We start from the raw sequence: 22,349 nt of genomic DNA, 5'->3' as shown, positions 1-22,349 counted from the left end.
TTTAATATTTTTGCCATAACTTTTATTGTATTAACATAAACCGGGATTAAATTACTGTTACCTATTGGCAAGATTTTAGAAAGGCTGCATTATTGTACCTAATACAGTAGTCTACAATAATGCCAGTTTGTCTATTAGTTAACATTAACTAATAGCATGCACAGATGCTGTCAGCCAAACAGGAAAGTCTTTTCAGAAGTGAGAAAGTTAAATTTTTGTGAAACATTGTAATATTCAAGCATTTTTTTCTTTCGAGTAACGTGCACTGGTGAATCGTTCACAATAAGACCAAGAATGTGTGTTAGGAAATTAAATAGGATCAGTTTTGATTTCATGTTGATTTTAACAAGCTGTCAATCAATATTTGCAACTCGTAAGTACACGGAGAAATACTTCTCATCCCCGGAACAAGGACAACAACATCAAGGCGAGACAAAAACCCCTTTGTGAACCTGAAGGGGCATTTATCTATTTATGTGAGAGGATAATTAATGATGTTTTTCATTATAGAACTAAATGAGCCTCTGTCATGAATGGTTTGTTGAAGTGCACTAGAAGTTGCTGTCTGGGTGCTTGTGAGATGCCGATATCCATTTAAATCCAAAGTGTAAACATAGCAGCCCAGTTTAGAATCTGCAGCGCTATAGCATTCGTATGTTGGTGCTTCATGAATGTGTGTGTGTGAGCGTGCGTGCGTGTGTGTGTGTGTGTGTGTGTGTGTGTGTCAAAGAGAAATGGAAATGTAATCGTAATTTTTTTTTTTATTCAAAGCTCATTTTTTTTTAATTTCTCATTCATTTTCAAAGATTTCTATACCAGTGCTTGAAGAATCACACCCACAATTAAGAAAATGTGGCAAATGATTCAGATTATATTGTTATTAATATTCCAATAAAACTGTGGGGTTATGTAGGAGGGCTGTGTTACCCTCTTTCGTTAAATATATAGACACATGTTTGGAATAAAACAGAGTGATTCAAACTGACTTTTGCCCTTGATGGATGTTTCTAGTAATTTGATCATTTAGAAACTATATTATTTATCATGCATAATCTGTTTGGAATACTTTAAAGTCCCCATGTGGTGAAAATCAAGCTTTTAATATTGTTTATATGTCTATGTGGTGTTTTTAATATGCTTTAAGACAAACCGTGTGCAAATTCATAAGTCATCACCATTGCAGAGTATTTTCTCTTTAAAACGGCAGTGAACCAAAGACCGTCTTAAAAACGCGGTTTGAAATCGCTGGTGTTTCTGATGTCACAAACTACCTTGTAACCAATCACGTCAACGTGTGATCGTCAATGAGTGGATCGCTGAGCTGGTGTGAGTGAGTGGAGACGGGGCTAATTTGCATATTTCTAGAACCATGTATACTTAATGAGGCCAGGCTGTAGAGTTACATTCAAGCTATTTTAAGGAAAAAACTTTTAAATATGCCATTTTGGTGATCAAAGATGAGTTTTAAGGGATACAATTATTGACTATAGGGGGACATTAAATCCTCACACTGTCTCCTAACTGGGTGTGACACGATAAGTTAATTAATTCTGCTATAAATGCTTGAACTTAATAAATCAGTGCGATAAACAAGAGGACATTGTATAGGCCACTTGGATTCTATGGCTACATTTAATAAAGAAGGTAGCTGCTGTATTATTGTTATAATTCAATTATTGATTTAACTATGTTCATAAAAACAACCACTCTCCTCTCAGATGATCCCTTTCCACCAACCATATACCTTCACAGCACACAGCCAATCCCTGTGCAGACCTGCTGTATGGCCCCGCCCATAGTGAAATCTCATTGGTCCAAAATCCCACTCCATAATTTTTTCTTCACAACATTGAATCCTTTGTAAAAAAGATCTAAACATTAAATATTTAATTACAAAGTATTGTAGCAGATGTTGTTTTAATAGTGTCTGAGTTTTTTTTATTTCTCTTTCTACTTTCGTGACAGCTCGAGCCTCGTGCACCTGCAGGTAGTCGCTAGTGAGGATTATTTTACATGCCGTGAAAGCAGCTTAAACATCAGACATTTTCTGATTGCCCATGTTTGTGTCATGCAGTGCTGCATTTTTCATTTTCATTGTGATTCATAAATTACCTGCGTCACGCCTGGTTAGGGCACAATTGTTGTTGCATCTCTGTAATCGAAGGTATCCATTATGTTAACAATTAAATATTTATGCGTTCTTAGAAGAACAAGCACATGTTAGTCAAGGTCAGACACACTACACTTCACACGTTATTTAACCAAATATATACACTAGCCAGATGTCACCGACCTGTTCAACACATTTGCAGATGTCCACAGGAGAGACGATATTAAAGCATTTCCACATATTTTAAAGGATACTTGACATTTGCTTATGAATTACATAAGGGCAGCCAAGGGGAGATGATAAGATGACTAAACAGAGCAGATGTCCTGATTTTTGTGCTTTAAATGCAACTGAGAGAAAAGGGTTGAAATAATTGTTCAAAACTGCCTTCCAGTGGTAGACAGAAGCATTACCCCACTGATAATGCTTTCATTGAGATGTTCAGGTTAACGCAGTGCTCCTACGTGATGTTCTGGATGTCTGAGGTCAAATGAGGGCGGCAAAATGAGAGGACATGGGAAGAAGCACAGGCTGTGAGTTCAAGTGAAATGAGCAATGCTGACTTTAAGAAAAATGCAGAAAACAAAATGAGAATCTATTTTTAAAAATGTCTTCTAGTCTTCGTGGAAGAGGCAGAACAGTGTATAAAGACATGCTGTAAGCATGCTTTTAAAAATGCTCAGCCACAGATGTGTCATGCCCCTAATGAGATCCCTAACATTTCAGTCAAGTGGATTTTAAATGAAACTTTGGTCACACCCCTAGTTCTCACTAACTACGACTTTTGCCTCAATAAACTCCTAATTACTGCTTATTAATAGTCAGTAAGGTAGATGTTAACCTTAGTATTGGGTAGGATTAAGGGATGTAGAATATGGTTATGCAGAACTGGGCATTCATATGTACTCTAGAAGTACTAATAAACAGCCAATATCCTAGTAATATGAGTCTTCGGAAGAAAATTATCCCCACAGATAAAGATCCACCACAATACTGCACAATGTGGATGAGGTACTTTTCAACATGGCTATGTTTCTGACGATGCCAACCCCACCTCTGGTGTTTTTCCAGAAAGCTTTATTTTGGTCTGGTCTGATCTGATCTTTAAAAAAAAAACGGTAACACCTGGCAACCTGTACTGTAGGTGCATGAGCTTGCTGTTTGATATCACCAAAGGCTTTTTTATTGCAACCTTCCCAAACAAGGTTATAAGGTCTGATCATAGTTTTGAAGAATTTCTCACCCCAATACTAGCATCTGCAATTCTCCAAATTTGAGCTTTAGTTTGTTTGATGACTCAAACCAAATACTAAGGTGAACTTAAAAACATACCACATGAATGAATGGGAATATACTTAAAGGGATATTTCAGCGCTGGAAAGATGAATGTGTATTTAAATTTGCTAATTTATGTAGTAGAAATGTGGCTTTTTTTTTTTTTTTTAGAAGTTGTTGCCTTCTAGACTGAGGAAAGCCAGAAAATGCATTTTTGGCTCATGTGGATGAAAGACAACAACTCCCAGAATGCACTTGCTTCGCTGCCCTACGAGGCCACTCCCAAGCCACGCCTACCGGTTACAGAGGCCAGTATCGGAAGAAATGATACAACTAGGCTACTAGTTGACTCGAAACTGAAAAGAGATCCCACCCCCTATGGGCGGGTTGAAAACATGTGGAACTAGCTCCCACTACTGGCTGTAGTCTCTAGCCTCTGGCAAAAAAAGCCTCAGATGACGCAAAATTATGATTTTTGCGTCATCTGAGGGGTTTTTTCCAGACACACAATACAGAAATCTCTCGTCTCAGGGGGACATGAGGGAGGGAAGCACAGTCATTCGAAAATACTACCGGGTTTCTACTGATACAAAGCTTAATGCTAATCGGTGAAGTATCCCTTTAAGTTATAATTTTTACTCATTAGAATTTCTAGGGGTTCCAATAATTGTGAAATATTTCACGAAAAAAAAATATTTGTTTTATTTTAAGACTTTAAGAAAAGGTTCGATTTTTGTGAATATTTTGAATGAACAACGAAGAGGAGAAATAGCAACAACAAAAATCACAGTCAAATTTGCTAATATTTACCAAGGGTGCCACTATTTGTGGGTCCACTGTAAATCTTGGTCCATTTTTCCCATAGGACAGAAACATTTTTTGGCGGCCAATTTCATCTGCAATTTCTTTTACAAAATTAAACAATAGACCTAAGATGGGATCTGAACTATATTTTCTCACTGGACTGCTGGAAATCTTACATTTGCTTATAAAAATCTAAGTAGGCCTAGGTAAAGTTAGTTCTAACAGAAGGTACCATCATGATTTTCTGTTTGTTTTGTTCATTCCTTTATACTGAGATCTTAGATAGGTCTGAAACTGAAGGTAAAGACTTGAAAAATCCTGATTAATCAAAAAAGAAAAGAAAACATGGTAAATCTGAATAATGATCCTGATTAAAAAGCGAAGTCAAAACAGTGATTCTTGAGACCTGGACAAAACATTTCCCATAAATTGTCCCAAAATTGTGTCATTGCTTACTATCATTTAAACCAGCTCTTCAAATGAAATAAAATAATTAAAATAACTAATATAGACCATTTTCAGCTGGACAAGAAATTTACCCCAGACAAAATTGTCCACTATTGACAGCTTTCAACAGTAACATATTTCAAAATATGTATTAACTTGATTTGTTTTCCCCTGAAGGGTAAAAATGTCTAATTTGGGGCCCTGTGCTAGATAAGAAAACATGTGACGGCACGTCAATTCACTCAGTTCCCATATGCAACACCCTCTATTAGCTGGGGGTACACATAAATCAGAAATGTGTTATCTTAAAGTAATTGTTTTCAGTGAAGCATACTCTTGAGCAGACCAACTGCCAGCAGCGTTGTTCCACTGTCATTCAGCTCTCCAGGGGATCGTTGTAAGAAGCATGAACACCTGTAAAACCTTTATGGATGGTCGTGTATTTCACAGGAATCTGTCTCTGTAAGGTGTTCTTGCAGAAGTACTGCCGTGTCCTTTGACTGCAGGAAGGATGAGGAAGAACCACAGCATATGGCAGGTGGACACAGAATTCACTGATGAACCCTCAAATCTTCCAACACAAAGACTGAGAAATGTAGTTTACCCATAATGAAAATTCTGTCATCATTTCTCACCCTCATGTTGTTCCAAACCTGTATGAATTTCTTTCTTCTGTTGAACACAAAAGAAGATATTTTGAAGGATGTTGATGGGTCCCATTGACTTCCATGTTTTTCCTAGATGGAAGTCATAGATCAAACCCATCAACGGTTTGGTTACTGACATTCGGTCACACTTTAGATAACACTACAACTTTTGCCTCAATAATCTCCTAATTACTGTTTATTAATTGTAAGGTAGTTGTTAAGTTTAGGTATTGGATTAGGGATGCATCAGAATATATGGTCATGCACAATAAGGCATTAATATGAGTTTTATAAGTACTAATAAACAGCCAATATCCTTGTAATGCATGCCAAGCAGTTGGACCCTAAACTAAAGTTTTGCCTGACATTCTTCAAAATTTCTTTTGTGTTCAGCAGAAGAAAGAAATTCATACAGGTTTGGAACAACTTGAGGGTGAGTAGGCCTAAATGACAAAGTTTTTAATTTTGGGTGAACTATTACATTTATTAATATCTTGGAGAGCATGTTCAAAGAGACAAGTAGAACTGCACTTTCTCTCATGATTCTTTAGTGGTAAAGTAAGCGAGGAAATAAATACACTGATCTAAGAGATCTACAGAAACCAGTATCTTTGTTGAACTCCCTTAATGATGTTAAGGACAAATGCGGTATTGCCAATTACTAACTCTATTCCTAATATTGGCTGCTGTTGCTTTGCTTGCTATAGTGGCCTAACCATGAAATGTCTCATTTTGACGCTAGGCGTCAGTAGAAGCCAGAAGTACATTCTCGTTCCCACATTTGATAAGTCTTTTTTTCTTTCTCAACTTCAATTTTAATATAACAGCCAAAACGTGCCTTTGTATTGTAAGATATGTAAGAGTAGAGCCATAATTAGGCTATTTACACAAACATTTTGTTTACATTCATTGTTTAATTCATTATTAAGTATTTTATATGCACATAGGCAACATGCTGCGTTTTGTTATGGTAAGAAATAAAAATGTCCATGAAATGAGGGTAATGTTGCAGTAGGTATGTAGTAAATTTACATCTGGAATACACAATACATCGTCAATGGCAAGCAAATATGACTATGAATGTAATCACCTAAAGTAAGTTTCTGCCAGTCGTAGGTGTGACATCAGAAGAAAGTACAGGTTGAGAGCGGGGCAGGTTTCTGATAAACTGGTTGGGTGTGTCCGCGTGAATTTTCTCAAGTTCTTTCTTACGGAGAAGTCACATCGTCTCACATTCCTCTCTGTCGCTCCTGAGACTCACATCTTTCCATATGGATTTCTATAACTTAAGGGTTCCTTTGCTCATTTTGGCAGCTCTCGGTAAGTTAAAAAATGAAAGACAAACGTGTTATTTTTATTTTTTGTATTTCAAAAACTAAAATTGTGGATGTAATATATCTCATGTTATTACATCCACATCCATAATGTGTAGGTTAACCCTTTATTTCGCCTGTGTCCTGACTTAAAAATCGTTCCTTTTGTAGGAAGATGCTGTTCTCAAAGCAGTCTGTTACTGAACGACAAAACGAAAGGCGTTGTAGGTGAGTCGGTGTGTGTGTGTGTGTGTGTGTGTGAGTGGATCTAGTGCGATATTATATGCCATGCCTATGCCATGTTTTCGTTTTCGAATTTAAAATCATTTTGGGCTTAAATGAAACATACAGGTAGCGCAACTGTCTGGAGAGCTTAATGTTATCAGTATAATTTGGTAGTTTAGAAGTTTGCCATTTTTATTGTTTCTTCAAAAAACGTTATTAATATTTAAAAATGTCTGCCAAATCAAAGTCAGTGTGGCACAACTAAGCCATTTTGTTGTCATGTGACAAGTAAACGTGTATTTACAGTTATTCAAGGTGCAAGGACAGTTTTTTTTGTACTTTCAATAGATGGTTGTACCATCATCTTTTAATTTAATTGTCTTTAACTCTATTTGTTATATTTTGGTATGAAACCATGAATGAAATGCTTAGATACATGTCTAAAAATGTAGCACAGAAGTATTAAACTTCTATCTCCTCACCATTTTTAACCAGGTAAAAACGTAACCTTCCAAACAACAATCACCTCAACAACGGATTTTATAACCGTAACATGGAATTTCAACAACATTGCACCAATACTGGCACACGTAATATCAAAGGACACCATAACAATTGATGCGAAATACACCAGCAGAATCAGCTATAATGCGACAACAAGCGAGGTTCAGCTCAGATCGCTGATGAAGGAGGATGAAGGGGAATATATTCTCACTATAGTCGATTCTACGGCAACGCAACAGATAGGACAGATTCTTCTTGAGGTTCTTGGTAAGTATTGAATATCAACTGCAATCTTCAGGTATTTAAAATGCATAAATGTAAATTTAAAGAAACATAAAAAAACTGGGGTGGTGAAGACTAGTGGTTGAAGGTCTTACTAGAAGGATGAATGTTTGTAGGTAAGTCCTGCACAAGTATGTTAAAAGCATTACTGAATACTTAAAGGAGCCGTATGTAAGATTGTGGCCAAAACTGGTACTGCAATCACTTCAAATTACTGTAGAGCGGTGTATCCCCTCCAGGTTGCCAGATAGGCCGCAGGATCCAGCAGGAACGTTTGTAGCTGCTGCAGCTGTGGTAACTAGAGCAGAGCTGGCAACCCGGATGCCGAAACACTACTGACTTCGTGATTGGTAGATGGGTGGAGGGTGGGGCATCAGGCCAAAACACAAGATGACAACATCAACATCAGCTGAGGGCTGCAACTTCACTTTTTAAATGACAATATCCTGGCCGTACTACTGTTGTCAGTGATATAAGTATTTGAAATGAACATGATTTCTTAATGTCTAGTGACATATCAGGGATATTTTATGATTAATTGAAATACATTTCTTACATACAGCTCCTTTAAAATTTACTTTAGCAGTTCTTAAAGACTCATGCCAACAACGTTGCACTGAATAACACACAAAAAAAGTTAATCTCACAAACAATCAGTGATTCATAGGGTGGATAATATGGAGTTTGCATTTGGTTTTATAGAATGATGAATGATATGATTGAATCAACCCTTGTGGGTAGTGATGATGTGTCATTTTGTGACTTACTTTAAACTTTTGATTGTGATATGACTAACTTTAAACACATTCATCTAGTGACTGGAAATCATGATTTAGATGTAAAATGTATGGTGTCAAATCTCAGGGTTGGTTATCTAAAAGTTGTTGGTTGGCTCTCCCAAGAAGCAAGTCAGGACCTGTTACTATATGCCTTGAGCAAGACACTTAACCCCAGGTTTCTTTAAGGTTTCATTACTTGGGAAACTCTAAGCAAGAGTAAAAGATGTTTCTAAATGGACACAATCCATGGTTCTCTTCTCTTCTCTCCAGAGCCTGTAACTGACGTCAAGATTTCGTCCAATCTTCCTGATGCTGTAGAGTTCAACAGCACCGTGGTTCTGACCTGCACTGCCAAAGGCTCCTTTACTTACAAGTGGTTCAATGGTTCGGGTGCTTTGGTGTTGGATGACACGCGTATGAAGCTGAACCCAACCGGCCATGAGCTGACTATTACCGATGTTCGCCGTACAGATCTAAGAGGACCCATCATCTGCTTAGCAGAGAATGCACTGGAGTCAGGGAAGAGCGCTCCCTTCAATCTCACTGTGAGCTGTACGTACCTGATCACACCCACACATGCATAGTCTGACACATAAATACACAAGCACTGTTTGCCTTAAAGGAACAGTTCACCCAAAAATGTCATTATTTACTCACCTCATGTTGCAAACCCATATGATGTATTTTAAAACCCATTAATGCGGTAAAGACCCGGTTATGAATCTGCTATTGTGTATTCTTTTTTCATGTTATTGTTCAGAAAGTTTAAAAATTTGTAAAACATGAATTTAAATAATGTCAAATGTTTTGGCTGAACTGTTCTATTAAGACAGTATGATGGAATTGTGTTTTCACACAAATATTCACACATTTCTGCACATACAATTACTCTCAGTTAAGTAGCAAAATTAACAGCCATACTGGATCTACTGAAGATAAGTTTAGATTGTCTTTTGTTTTTACTGCCTGCAGTCTTTGTCTCTGCAGATGGTGTGCACTAGAAAGCACACATGACCGCAGAGATCTGAAGATACTTTCTAGTTTAGACAGGTTCTGGTGCAGGTGTTGGAAAAAGTGCAGGCTGAGATCAGATAAAATATAGTTGTGAATGAATGAGCCTGTGAACAGCAGGAAGACGGTAAACGTCTTAAAATAGTGTTTGTGTGTGCATTTACATTCCAAACAGATCAGACCTTTTTTAAAGCCTTTGCGAGTGCATGGTTTGGTCATGAAAGTAAATGCACTGCAGCAGTCTCTATCATCACTTTTTTAAATTAGGTAACACTTTATTTTACAGTGTCCTTGTTACATATGTTACATGTACTTACCATAGTAATAAGAGTAAATTATGCATATTTACATGCAATTAACCCTCAATCAAATCCTAATCCTAACCCTATAGTAAGTAAGTACATGTTGTTATTACTCAGTACTTAAATATATATTACACTGTAACAATGACACCTTAAAATAAAGTGTAACCCTAAATTATCTTTTTATTAGAAATAGAATGCATTGGCCTAAAGTTGAACTATATCCACATCCTGATGCTCAAAATACATCCTCCTTTTGCACATTGCACAATGGCACACCGTTTGATGTTTTTCTTCTAGTGAAAACATTATTCTTGGTTATTTCATGTTGAGCCTTTTATGTCAAAAACTAGAATTTCCCCCCAAAAAATGGAATGGGAGGTTTTAAGACTTTAATCTTAAGTGTATAAAAAAGCATCCTAAAAGCATAGCTGCCTTGCAAGCACTTTAATAAACCTTTACTCAACCTTCTTTTCATCATCTCCCTTTGTCCTTGTGTGTCTAGATGGCCCTGAGAATATCATGATGACGCAGACTCCAACTGATCCATTCCTTAAGAAAGGCTCTAACTTAACACTCACATGCTCTGCCGATTCTGACCCTCCCGCTCAGCTCAAGTGGATGTTTAACGGGGTTGAGCTGCTTCAGAACGCCAACATCACCATTAGCAATTTAGAGGAAAAACACAGTGGCAACTATAGCTGTGTGGCCTACAACGTGATGACCAACCGCTACGTTGTCTCACGGGTTGCTTTGGTGACTGTGCTGGGTAAGTCAAATGCCTAAAGACACGTACCGATGCTTCGATTACAAACTAAAGTTTCATCAAGTGTATGTTGTATTTCTAGTGCTACTATTACAGAAGTTTTAATATATTCAAATACATACGTATCCGTACACTCGTAAAAATACACCATTGAAAAGTAAAAACATCCGTTGAAATCTTTTGATTAGCAGTGGAGCAGCACAGAGATAGACATGCTTTGCCATGGTGACTTCGTTGCCAAGAAGAGTGATAAGGGTTTAAAAAAAAAATTTTGCTCCCAGAGAAAAGAAGCAAATACCTTTGCCTAAAAGGACAATGGAAACAAAACTGAAAAGAGTCTTGATTTCTGTGTTAAATGTTGAACGATCAGTTTACTCGGAACTGACATCATTTACTCGCCCTCATGTTATTCCAAACTCGGATGACTACATTTCTTCCGTCGAGCACAAATAGGTGAATTGCTGCTGGCTGAAAATTTTCCAATGAAGTTACAATGAGTGGGAACTGAGGCTTTCAAACTTCAGAAAGGGCATAAAAGTATCATAAAAGTAGTCCATAAGACTCATGCGCTATATTCCAAGTCTTCTGAAATCATATGATAGCTTTAAGGGAGAAACAGATATAAATTTAAGCTGTTATCTCCCCTAGCTCTCCTTAGTGTGTTCAATAGACCCTTTCAATTAATCACTTGATCTGGTTCATAAAACCAATTTGAATGTTTTATTCACTAAATCAGTGAATGATATGCAAATATCAGTCTTCTATCATATGGCTTCAGAAGACTTTGAATATAATGCACAGTTCATATGAAAACAGTTCATACGTAAAGCTTGAAATCTTTTGTCTCCATTAATTGTAATTGCATGGAAGAGAGCAGCCGCTGCAAAATTTCTTGTTTTTTTCACTGAAAAAGTTGCACGGTTTATTAAAGGTATTCCTTTAATTTCACATAGCAACTGCTGTATGCATGTCAGTCTGTCTTTATTCAAAATGGCTTCCTGACTTACAAGTGCTTTTAAAAGATGAACCTGTTCCTCTGCTTTACTCTGAGTCTCGGTTCATGTTAGTGGGTAGAAGTTTCAGGCATGTTCTGCTTTCTTTGACTGAGGGCAGATTGATTGTACACGGCTTACATGTCTTCCCCTGAGGTGTTTCCATGTGTGTGAAACCAGCACACTAAAGAAAGCCGAATACAAACTGTCTGACGTCACGTACGTTTTGGGGTAAGCACCACTTGGCTAAGGTTTCAGTCGCAGAATACCGACTTCAGCTTGGAGGTTCGTCTTAAAGGTGTAACCGTAATGTATTTTTGTCATTTATTTTGTATAAAATTTAAATTCTGAACGGTTCATGCAAAAAAGCTCAAACGGCTTTAATGAGATGATCTAATGCAAAGAATTCTCTCGGGTTACAAATGCTTTTCTCAAAGTTTGCTCGAGATGAATTTAGAGAGTTCATTTGCAGCTGTTACATGCGTCTTACCCGAAACTTAAAACACAGGCATGAGGAGGAAAACAAACAGTGCTGAATGATAGTGTGTCAGGTATTTGGTGAGTCTGATTCAGACTGGTGCATTCCACAGTAATCATGCCTGTACAAACAAGAGAATAGCACAAGAGGAAGAAGCCATGGTCGAAAAGTGCTGTGGTGAATGAAGTTGCTATGAGAGATTATCTTATGTGGTTAGAGTGACTATTGACATAATATATGGTCCACTTAACTGCTTTTTTCTTGCCAAGAATCGCCCACTCAGACAGAAAACTACTGTCTGACTGAAATGTAAAAAGACCAATCACAAATCAGATTGATTTGTGCCATTTACACTACCCTTTAAAAGTTTAGGGTCAGTTTGTTTTTGTTTTTTTAAAGAAAGTGATACTTTTATTCCGGAAAGGTGCATTAAATTGATCAAAAGTTACAAAATATTTTGAATAAATTGTATTTTTGGATTCTTTTCATCAAAGAATTCTGAAATAAAGATATACACAAAAAAATTACACAAAATCATACTGTTGTAATTGCGTTTTCAGCATTGATAATAATAAGACACACCAAATCAGCATATTAAAATGATTTCTGAAGGATCAGTAATGATGCTGAAAATTAGCTTTGCAACACAGGAATAAATGACATTTTGAAATGCATTAAAATAAAAATGTTATTTTATATTACAAATATTACTGTTTTTGGTGCATTTTTATTCAAATTAATGCAGTCTTGGTGAGCATAAGAGACTTATTTCAAAACATAAAAAAAAATTTTTACCAACCCTAAACTTTTTCAACGTTGTTCTCAACTTATAATTGACATTATGTCTGTCATTGGGGTCCAAAGCATCGCTTATGATTTGTCTTCTCTTTTGCTGTGTTCTTGTAGAGGCCTTATCTGGAACAAATATCTCCAGCTCCACATCACTTCTCATCGCTGGCAACAGCACAGTCAACCTCACCTGCTCGGCAGCCGCCGGGAAAGCTGAAACCGTGGAATGGCTGAAGGACAGCAAACCTCTGATTCCCGGTGACCGTGTCATCCTTTCAGTCGACAAGAAATCTCTGACGATTGTTCAAGTTGTTAAAGCGGACATGGGCGAGTACAAGTGCCAATTGAAGAACAAAGTGAACCAAGATGAAGCCAGCTATAAGATGGTGATCAGCTGTAAGTGTCCAAGAGAGGAAAGTTTCATTGAAACACTGTCTATGTGGTCAGTAAATATATTCTTACAGAAATTGTTGCATTGAATTGAGTGCAGCAATTAACATACAACTCTTTAAAATAAAGATTCTTTATTTGTATCAATGGTTCCGTGATGAACCTTTAACATCAATGGAACCTTTTCAATGCCCGAAAGGTTCTTTAGATTATAAAATATTCTTCACACTAAGAAAAGAACTGATCACGCTACGGTTCTTTGGGGAATCACCAATGGTCCTTCTCTGGCATCGCTGTGAAAAGCCCCTTTTGAAAGCTTTATTTTTAAACCCTAGAATGCGTGAACCAAAAAGGGTCAAAATTACCAAATGTTTTACATTTTATATTAATATATTTATATAATTAATGTTTAATTTTATATTCCCGGTTTCACAGACAAAGTTTTAGCCTAGTCCCAGACTAAACTGCATCTTAAAATATGTCAGAGCCATTTTTTTGTCTCAAGATGCACACTAGTAATGTTTATAAAAGTTACTTAAATGTCCGAATTGAATCATTTTTTATATTCTTTTTCCATTACTTCATCTCATTGATAAAAAAATCCACATGTTATATCCATTGTTGAAAATCAAGCATGTTCAATATTTCACTTCCGAGACACGTGTCATGTCTACTTAGGACACGGTGATTTGTGTATCACTTCTCTGTTGTTGTCATGTCTAAACATAAGCCTATCTTGTTTGCAAATGGTGCTGCTTGTATTGTTACCGTCAGTTTGTTTGCTTTACTCTAATGTAAATGTGACCTCCCTAACTGAGCCAATCTCTCTGATATCTCTCAGACGGTCCAGAGGAAGTGAAGGTTGATGGAAAGGCTGCTGTGAAGTTTGAAGAGTCTACAAAGATTTCCTGTTCTGCGGATTCTGTCCCCCCCAGTATATACACATGGAAACTCAACGATACAGTGATGAACTTCAGTCTGCCAATCTATGTTATTGAAAAGGCCAGAGCTGCAGACAGTGGCACGTACACCTGCGAGGCATTCAACCCAATCACGAGAATGATGAAAAAAAAAACACACAAACTCGCAGTGACAGGTAAACGAGCCTCAGCATTTTTCATTCAAGTATTTATTCCCGTTTTCACCTCACAAATAGTTAATATTCATATTTCACATTAGGTTATATTATATTATAATAATTTAATTATATTGTGTATTTTTATTTATAACATGATATACATTGTATAATATTATATAAGTAATATTTTATCCAATCTTTTGCAATTTTGACATTACTGGCACAGGCGACTAAGTGTGCCTGCCACTTCTGAGTGTTACTTAATATCTAGAAGACTCATTGTCCATTTTATAACTTATAATGTGCCAGATTAACAGAATTATTTACACAGTTATGTTAATTTATTATTATTTCAGTGCCAAATCTGTGAACTGTTTTATTTGAAGTAAATACCGAGTAAAATTTCAAATTCATATTTAAAAAATTCAAATAATTTCAATCATTTTGTTTTCAATCATTTTGCTGCTAAATTGTAGTCTCTCTCTCTCTCTCTCTCTCTCTCTCTCTCTCTCTCTCTCTCTCTCTCTCTCTCTATACCGATATATATATATTTATGTCGAGCTAAACACCTCATCATGTTTTGCAGAGGTCGGTACGGTAGACGAGGGCCTATCTGGAGGAGCCATTGCTGGAATTGTAATTGCTGTGATTTTGGCTGTGATCGTCATCGGTTGCATTATAAAGTGCAAGAGAAAATCAGGCACAGAGTGAGTCTAAAATTCATTCCTCTCCCCTCTCGTCACATTCAGGAAACTGAGTATCAAAAACATGCATCGATAATGTGTTTGTTAGCTGCAAAGGTTTAAAGCAATTGTTTTTGCCTTTTGGATATATGGGTGTGATCTGGCCATCTTTTAAAGTAATGTTCTGGGTTCAATGCAAGTTAAGCTTTCTCTACAGCATTTGTGAATTAAAGGGATAGTTCACCCATAAATGAAAATTCTGTCATCATTTACTCAAGTTTCTTTCTTCTGCTGAACACAAAAGAAGATATTTTGAAGAATATGGGTAATCAAACAGTTGCTGGGCATAAAAATGGACATTAAAAACTATGAAGTCAATGGGGTACATCAACTGGTTATCGACATTCTTCAAAATATCTTATTTTATGTTCAGCAGAAGAAAGAAACTCATACAGGTTTGGACCAACTTGAGGGTGAGTAAATGATGACAGAATTTTCATTTTAGGGTGAACTATCCCTTTAACGTGATAGTCCAAAAATATACTACAAAAGTCACATGTAAAGAGTAGTAAGTTTACAATGCACATCAACTGGGCCAGAGTTTGGAGTTAGCATGTTGCTAATACGATGCCATACTCTAGCATGAAACCACAAAGCAAATAAATCAAATAATTTAATTTTATTATTATATAATATATAAATATAGCTTTGAAAAATTATTTTGTATAGGAATCACCATTTATCAACTAATCTTTTGGTATCCTCAGATGTGTAAACCTAATCATTAGGTAATGACAGTTCTTGATTGCACAGTGCAAATAACTTCACCATTTTGACCTCACAGGAAATGGGGGTGGTTTTAGTAACATGAGACATGACATGTCTATGTCAATCAGTAGACCTTCAGACAACCCAAGTGTGTTGTAAGACATGACTGTCAGAGAGGATATGATATGATTCAAATACTCTGTCACTTCCCGATTTCTTTCCATTCACTGTGATTTACCGAAGGGGCACTTAAACACAAAATCTGTTTAATCAGGAACCACTGGTTAATCGTTCTTTTGTAACTTCAGTCTTAGAGTGATGTAACTGTGGTGGTGAGACATCATAAAAATGTGGCAATATTGTTCAGTCAGTAAAACAGTAATATTGTGAAATATTAGTACAATTTAAAATATTTAAAAATATGTATTGTGCAACATTTTTTAAGTGGAAGACACTTAAAAAAAATCTTATCTTACAGAACCAAAACTTTTGAGTGGTAGTGTATGTTGTTAAAGGAATAGTTCACGTGAAAATTTAAAATAATTTACATTTAAAGCAAATTCAAATAAAAACGCATTTTTTTTTACTCATTCCGATACTTCACTTCTCTTCTCTTCTCTTCTCTTCTCTTCTCTTCTCTTCTCTTCTCTTCTCTTCTCTTCTCTTCTCTTCTCTTCTCTTCTCTTCTCTTCTCTTCTCTTCTCTTCTCTTCTCTTCTCTTCTCTTCTCTTCTCTTCTCAAGCCTGTAATCTTTCCTCAAGCTTGTAATCTTTCTACGCCTGACACTGAATGCAGACAACAACATGGAATTCTACCTCATGAAGAGAGATAAATAAACTAGAGGACAGAGTTTTTTAAATTTAGTTTGAAAAACATTTGACATTGATTTAATCAGATAGATAATAATACTACACAGAAAAATCTGTCTTGTTTAGACAAAAATCTGATAGCTAAACAAAGTCAAAAAAAGGTTCAAGGCTGATAATTTCATAGAAGGCCACCTACATGTTCCTACCTAAATGGATTTTGAGAACACATGTATGTAAAGGACAAGAAATACTGGAAATGCAAAACAAAGCTTTGAGGGATATCATATGCAAATGCAACCGATAAGCCTAACAGAGATATGTTTATTTGACAAGAAGCTAGCACACACTCTCTACACACTCACAGAAATGCAAACAAACACACACACACTGTATGCAAAACTTCCCAGGTATAGGTGTGTCACATCAATGATCACATTTATGAGTCTTACTAGCAAAACGGATCAGATCTGAAACTAAAAGTTGTAACATAAATGTTCCACCTGTGACTAATGCATCCTGGGAGGGAGTGAAGCCTGACTCTGCTTCATTTGTTTTCTGATGTCTGTCATAGATAACGTTCAACCTTAGTTCATTCCCTCTTAGACCACCTTGAAATGTCTAGTCTTTATTAGATATTTTCATTAATAGGTTATTTTGTGTGGTTTGCATGTTTTTGACAATAATAGATACAGTTGAATAAGACACATTTGTAAAGAACATCTCTTTCTTTTCTCAACATTAGTTTTCCTTTCACTCTCTGTCAATCTCTATTAATGTTTTTTTCTGCTCAGGTGAATAAAATTGATGATGAAATGGCATGAAATGAAATGATCACCTACATTTATCCACTATATGGTTTAATCCGAATCTCTCTTGTAGCTCGATGAAAGAATCAGAAAGAGAATTAACAGGAGATAATTTAGGAATATAGTTGGAATGTTAGTCATGTCCACACACGTCTGTCTCTGTCTCACTTCTTACCCTCGTGAATATTTCTGCAGCAGTTTGAGCCTTGCGCAACCGTCTGACTGTTGCATGCTTGCATTTCAATGAAGTCTCTCAAACGCTATGAGCGTTTGACCTATTTGTCATAGCGTGACTTGTTCAGATATTTTTTTGTCACTGGAACAGAAATATATGGTTCTCTATGTAATTACATCACCAGAGAAGAACATAATGTGTAATTTGTTTGTAACTAACATATCTTTAATGCTTGTGCAACCACCTACAGTATGTAAGCGAATAACATTGGCTACATAGACAGCACTTCCTGGGTGTGTGCTCCAGACTGTGATATGTCTTTATGCTTCTTGGCATATCAAAATGTTATGTGCTCAGTAGTGAGTAAAGTCTTCAGTCACTAATGAGGTTTAATTTTAGTTATGCAGAGTCATTGTTCCCATGTTTACCGATTCTGACTACACCCCATTCTTTCCTCATCTTGTGATGTAATTATTTCCTTCTATCAATGATTAATTTTTTCTTTTTCTTTTTTTTTTAGCATTCCATCTCCATATTAAAGCAAGACCTGGCATTAAGGTGACCCGGTAAGTCTTCCTCTAGTGGTGCATAGCATTTTTTGTTTCCAGTACAGCAGGCTAACATTATTTACTTTGCTATTATTTATTGTTGTTTTCTGTGCCAGCTCTTTGCATTGACTTCTGGCTATTGACACTTGCTTTTCTGTAACCTGGGAGATACGTCCGGGCTGACTTTCAAAATGCTTCCTTATCACATTTCAGTGTCGGTATTGGCAGCATACGTTGATTAGGTGTCTTGCTTCACTCTTTACTCTACACTTTACTCTACACTTTCGCAAAGATATGCTTGACTTTTTCTTGAAAAGAAAGGAAGGATATGCTTCAATCTGAAGAACTAACAAAGGAGTGGCTTTTGCAAGAAAACTAGTTTTCATGTCTGTTTGTTGGGTGTGGGTAGCTTTCTGCAATGGGAGCCTGTTTTACTCTCAGCGTCATGTTATTTTAATGGCAAATGGTGAATATTAAGCGTTCGAATGGGTGAAGCTTTGTCATTGGTGTGCTGAATGTATTCTCAGTCTGTCAATGTTTGCACTCAATTACGTTGATAAATCATGTACATCTCTTCCTCAGACTTCAAGACCAACCCTTCAGCCATTTATCAGTCTTTTTTATCTGCAAAAGCTCTCTATCAAGGCAACTGGAAAAACTGCCCTCACAACTGACGTACACCTACAGGTTTGGCCTTTTCAGGAGCTCCGCGTGTTTTTAAATGTCCATTGTTTTTTTTTTTATATATCATTTTACCCTGTGCAAACGTACCCCAGTCTTAAGGACACGATAGAGGACGGCGGTTAAACTGCGAGACTGTTTACCTTTATCTGCATCTCTTCCTTCCCTTGGCTGAAGTGGACAGCTTCTTTTGTTCCTCAAGAAACATGATACAGCTTCCATCACCCTCTCATTCCTTCATCTGACCCTTAACCGACAGGTCGGTCGTCCTCAGAGGTCATTTTGAAAGAGCTCTGTTTTGGGTAATGAAATCCACCCTGAAATGCACTGAGGGGTGACGAGACAGTCACGTGTTTGAGATCTCAATGCACCCACAAGGCACTGAAACTTTGAGATTTTAAGACCTGTTCAACGTGCTCGGAAGTCCCAAGGGAATGAAGATATGTGGGGCCAATTTAACTTGAAGCCAAAGGCACCGTTGAGTTGTGGATGGAAGGTCATTCGTGGCAAAGCATGCCTTGGAGATCAGATGCATGCTTTAAGCTTCTCAACACCTTTTGCTACACTTTTTTAAACCCTCATCTTTTTTTGTGTCTCTTAGTGAGCCATACACATTTTATTTTAAAAGTAAGGCAAGCTCCCACATGCTTGAGCTGAGGAGCGGGAAGAAAAAAAATGCATTTCTGCGGACAACGACATACCACAGTTTTGCAGCGAAATTGCTACTCTCTCCTTGGGCGTCCCCACAAAGATTCGTCCTGCTGTAATCAGGATTCCATTGGATTCATGTTCTAAAACAGGCCCGTTTTAAAAATCACCTTGTGTTGACACAGGAACATCTGAAGTTTAAAGCTGAAAAGTATTTGTGTTAATACGTTTAAGTTGCTTATTGAGTTCCAGTGTGTGAGAAATCTTTTTCTTCTTCTCAACAGATATCTGATCCTAATCCTTTTAATGTTTCGTTTTTAACTGTGTTGCTCTTCGACCAAAGCAGTGATCTGATCTTGATGATCTTGTAGTGATCTTTATGATTTTGATCAGATCTCTCTAGATAGAGATCTATGTCCCATTCGTTTATAGAAAGTTCTAAGTTCATCCCTTTGCTTTATTTTAAGAGTTACGGCCACAGAAACGTGCAAAAAAGCCTTTGTAATAAAATGTATTTCAAAATATACAAAAAATGGCTAATAAATATAATTTTTATTAGTTAATTTTAACTCTTATTTTGAGCCATTTTTTGTATATTGTCAGTCTAATTATATTTATATTGTCCTATATATATAGGAAATATATTTTTTTGACCCTTGAAATACATTTTGTGATATATTTTTGCATTTACACGGAATATATTTTTAGTTCGAAAAATATATTTCATTAAGCCACATTGACTACAATATATTTTTTAATTAAATATTGGCCAGAATGTTTAGCGCCCACTTCAGCAAAGACTACTAGGTGTACAATGTCACTAAATGAACATTCACAAGCTAAGCTGATTTTTTTTTTTTTTTAAATACAGTATGTACTTTTCAGATTCTTTTTCCAACCCTATATGTATGTAAGTGCCAGCCAAAGCAATCTTAACGTATATGTATGTGCAAGTCGACAGCAAAAATACACTAACACACATTTATTACATATATTTATACTCCATTTTAGCATTAAAACACAAATATCATACAATTCTGAGCTTTATAACTCCTTGCAAACCTGTAGACAGTTTTATCTCCGGCAGCCTGCGTATGTTTTTGTGGTTTGGACTGTTTGCATGGAGAGACCCGTAATCATATGAGTCTGACCACAGATACACTGAATTAACGGTGTTTGTATACTGTCACAGAGTGGAGACAGACATCCTTGACTCATTTGACAGTTTTGATGGAAACGTCTTATCCTTGTGTAGTTTGTAACAGATGTAACAAAAATGTTTTCATATAGGCTAGCTAGAATTTAAAATTAAATTGGATAATGTCTATTCTTGTTGTTGTGCACAACCTTTTTTTTTTCTCAGTGCTTTAAGTTACCAAATTGGGCCCTTTAGTCATTTTTTTTTTTTTTTTTTTTGAGGTGACGCACTGGATATGTTCAAATACAGTATATGCACATGCAGTGGTGCGATTCCAATCAACATGCTCTCAGGTTTTGTGTACAGGGTGTTTATATTCTCTCAAAAGGACCAGTTCGGTCATGTTTTGTATTTTTAATGTTGCTTTGAATATAATTTATTTTCAAATGTTTTGCTTTTATGTAACTGTTATATATGTGTTTAAAAAAAGAATGTTTGAACTGCCCCGCTTTTTCATGTCATTCACTGAATAATAAGCAAAATAATTATTGTAAAACTTATTGTAATTAAATTTGATCTGTTTTCTACACCCATTTTCATAAGATTTCTTTGAGGCCTCCAGAAATAAATGATTCCTTGAACGTGCTAAGTGTTTTGTGTACATATATGTGCACGTTTTCTTGTGCTCTTAGAAAAAAAGGTAAAGATCTCATCTGTAGAAATACATAAAAATAAAATGACTGGAAATCATGAATTGTCAGTTCCAGATTTGGCGAGGGACATTCTTGATTGGACAAAAATCTGTGTAGTAAAGGGCGAGTCATCTACAATGTAAAAAATGATATGATTAGTAAGTTATGACAACATGTTTTTACATTGCTTTAACTAATCAAAATAAGTTAAGCAATTTCAAGTTATACAAGATTCAACTAAATTTTTTAAACCACTTAAACATCCAAGTCGATTGTACTTAATTTAAAGCAGCAACTTTTTTTCAGTGTATATTTTGTATATTTATATGTGTATGTGGTCCATTTTAATAGAAGAAAAATACTTTTTTGGTGCTTTATGTGCTTTATGGATGTTAATATCACTATTCTTGGGCAGGTGTGAAGGAACTGTGTTGAATTGCACAGATCTCCTTTCATATGTGACCAGTTGAGCTGGTTCATTGGCCTTAAGTCAACAGAAAGATCCTTAAAGCTAAAAGCTGCTGGGTGTACTTAATACCTTCACTGTGAGAGACTCGACTTGAATGTGTGCACCCATTCAATAAATGTAAATGTCAAAAAAGGAAACAAATGTGTGTTTAGTCACTGTCACGATGGGCCATTCTGAATTTCGAGTGCCACGCCTGGCGTACAGTGGAGGCTTTTGGTGTTTCTCCAGCTCTCCCTGACTGATACATTGAATGTGTGGTGTAACCTAAGTATGCATGACTGGTTTCTCACTGGTCATGAAGCGCAATTTGTCATCTCCTGAGATATATAATCCAGTGTGACAGTATATGTTTGTACAGTATATTGCATGAATAGACTTCTTTTTCATTCTGACTAGTGAAAAGAATCACCATGGTAACAATAGTTTAAGCCAAAAGACCATAGATATGTTACTACAAAAACTGTTGCCTTTGCCATAAAAGTATCATCCCCAAAGGGTAAAAAAAAAAAGTTAAATTCAATGCCAATGCCAATTATACACCAGCATTTTTTTATTTGCAGTAGTGATTTGTGATGGTATTTGGTGTAATCTACCATGTTTACCATGGTGAAAAAATTTCAAGGGTGTTGTCTGCACTTGAAGTGTATCTGCATGTCCATGAATGAGTTTAGAGGCATTCACTGATCCGATATAATTAAATCACAAATCCCATTCCATGGTATTGTCAGGAAGGTGACAAC

General features: G+C 36.3%; 1 protein-coding gene across 1 annotated transcript; it reads left to right on the top strand.

The window, feature by feature from the left end:
• The first annotated feature begins 6,489 nt into the window (after positions 1 to 6,489).
• Positions 6,490 to 21,093, top strand: LOC308697297 (cell adhesion molecule CEACAM5). The gene is made up of 10 exons (XM_081376480.1): positions 6,490 to 6,603; positions 6,768 to 6,824; positions 7,317 to 7,592; positions 8,657 to 8,938; positions 10,205 to 10,468; positions 12,842 to 13,120; positions 13,956 to 14,210; positions 14,779 to 14,899; positions 17,954 to 17,999; positions 18,564 to 21,093. Exons 1-9 carry the CDS (start codon positions 6,555 to 6,557, stop codon positions 17,970 to 17,972), a joined length of 1,602 nt encoding a protein of 533 aa, XP_081232606.1. The 5' UTR covers positions 6,490 to 6,554; the 3' UTR covers positions 17,973 to 17,999; positions 18,564 to 21,093.
• The last annotated feature ends 1,256 nt before the right edge of the window (positions 21,094 to 22,349 follow it).

Source organism: Scardinius erythrophthalmus (assembly GCF_964197995.2).
Source record: "Scardinius erythrophthalmus genome assembly, chromosome: 10".
NCBI classification, from domain to species: Eukaryota; Metazoa; Chordata; class Actinopteri; order Cypriniformes; family Leuciscidae; genus Scardinius; species Scardinius erythrophthalmus.
Note: the sequence above shows the minus strand (reverse complement) of the source record. Positions and strands in the feature narration are given on the sequence as shown.

Bases quoted from the DNA above. Each gene is read 5' to 3' on its own strand.
- LOC308697297 (XM_081376480.1), top strand. From the start codon at position 6,555: ATGGATTTCTATAACTTAAGGGTTCCTTTGCTCATTTTGGCAGCTCTC. The intron at 6,825-7,316 runs GTGAGTCGGTGT...ATTTTTAACCAG, and splicing joins CAAAACGAAAGGCGTTGTAG to GTAAAAACGTAACCTTCCAA. The intron at 13,121-13,955 runs GTAAGTGTCCAA...GATATCTCTCAG, and splicing joins CTATAAGATGGTGATCAGCT to ACGGTCCAGAGGAAGTGAAG.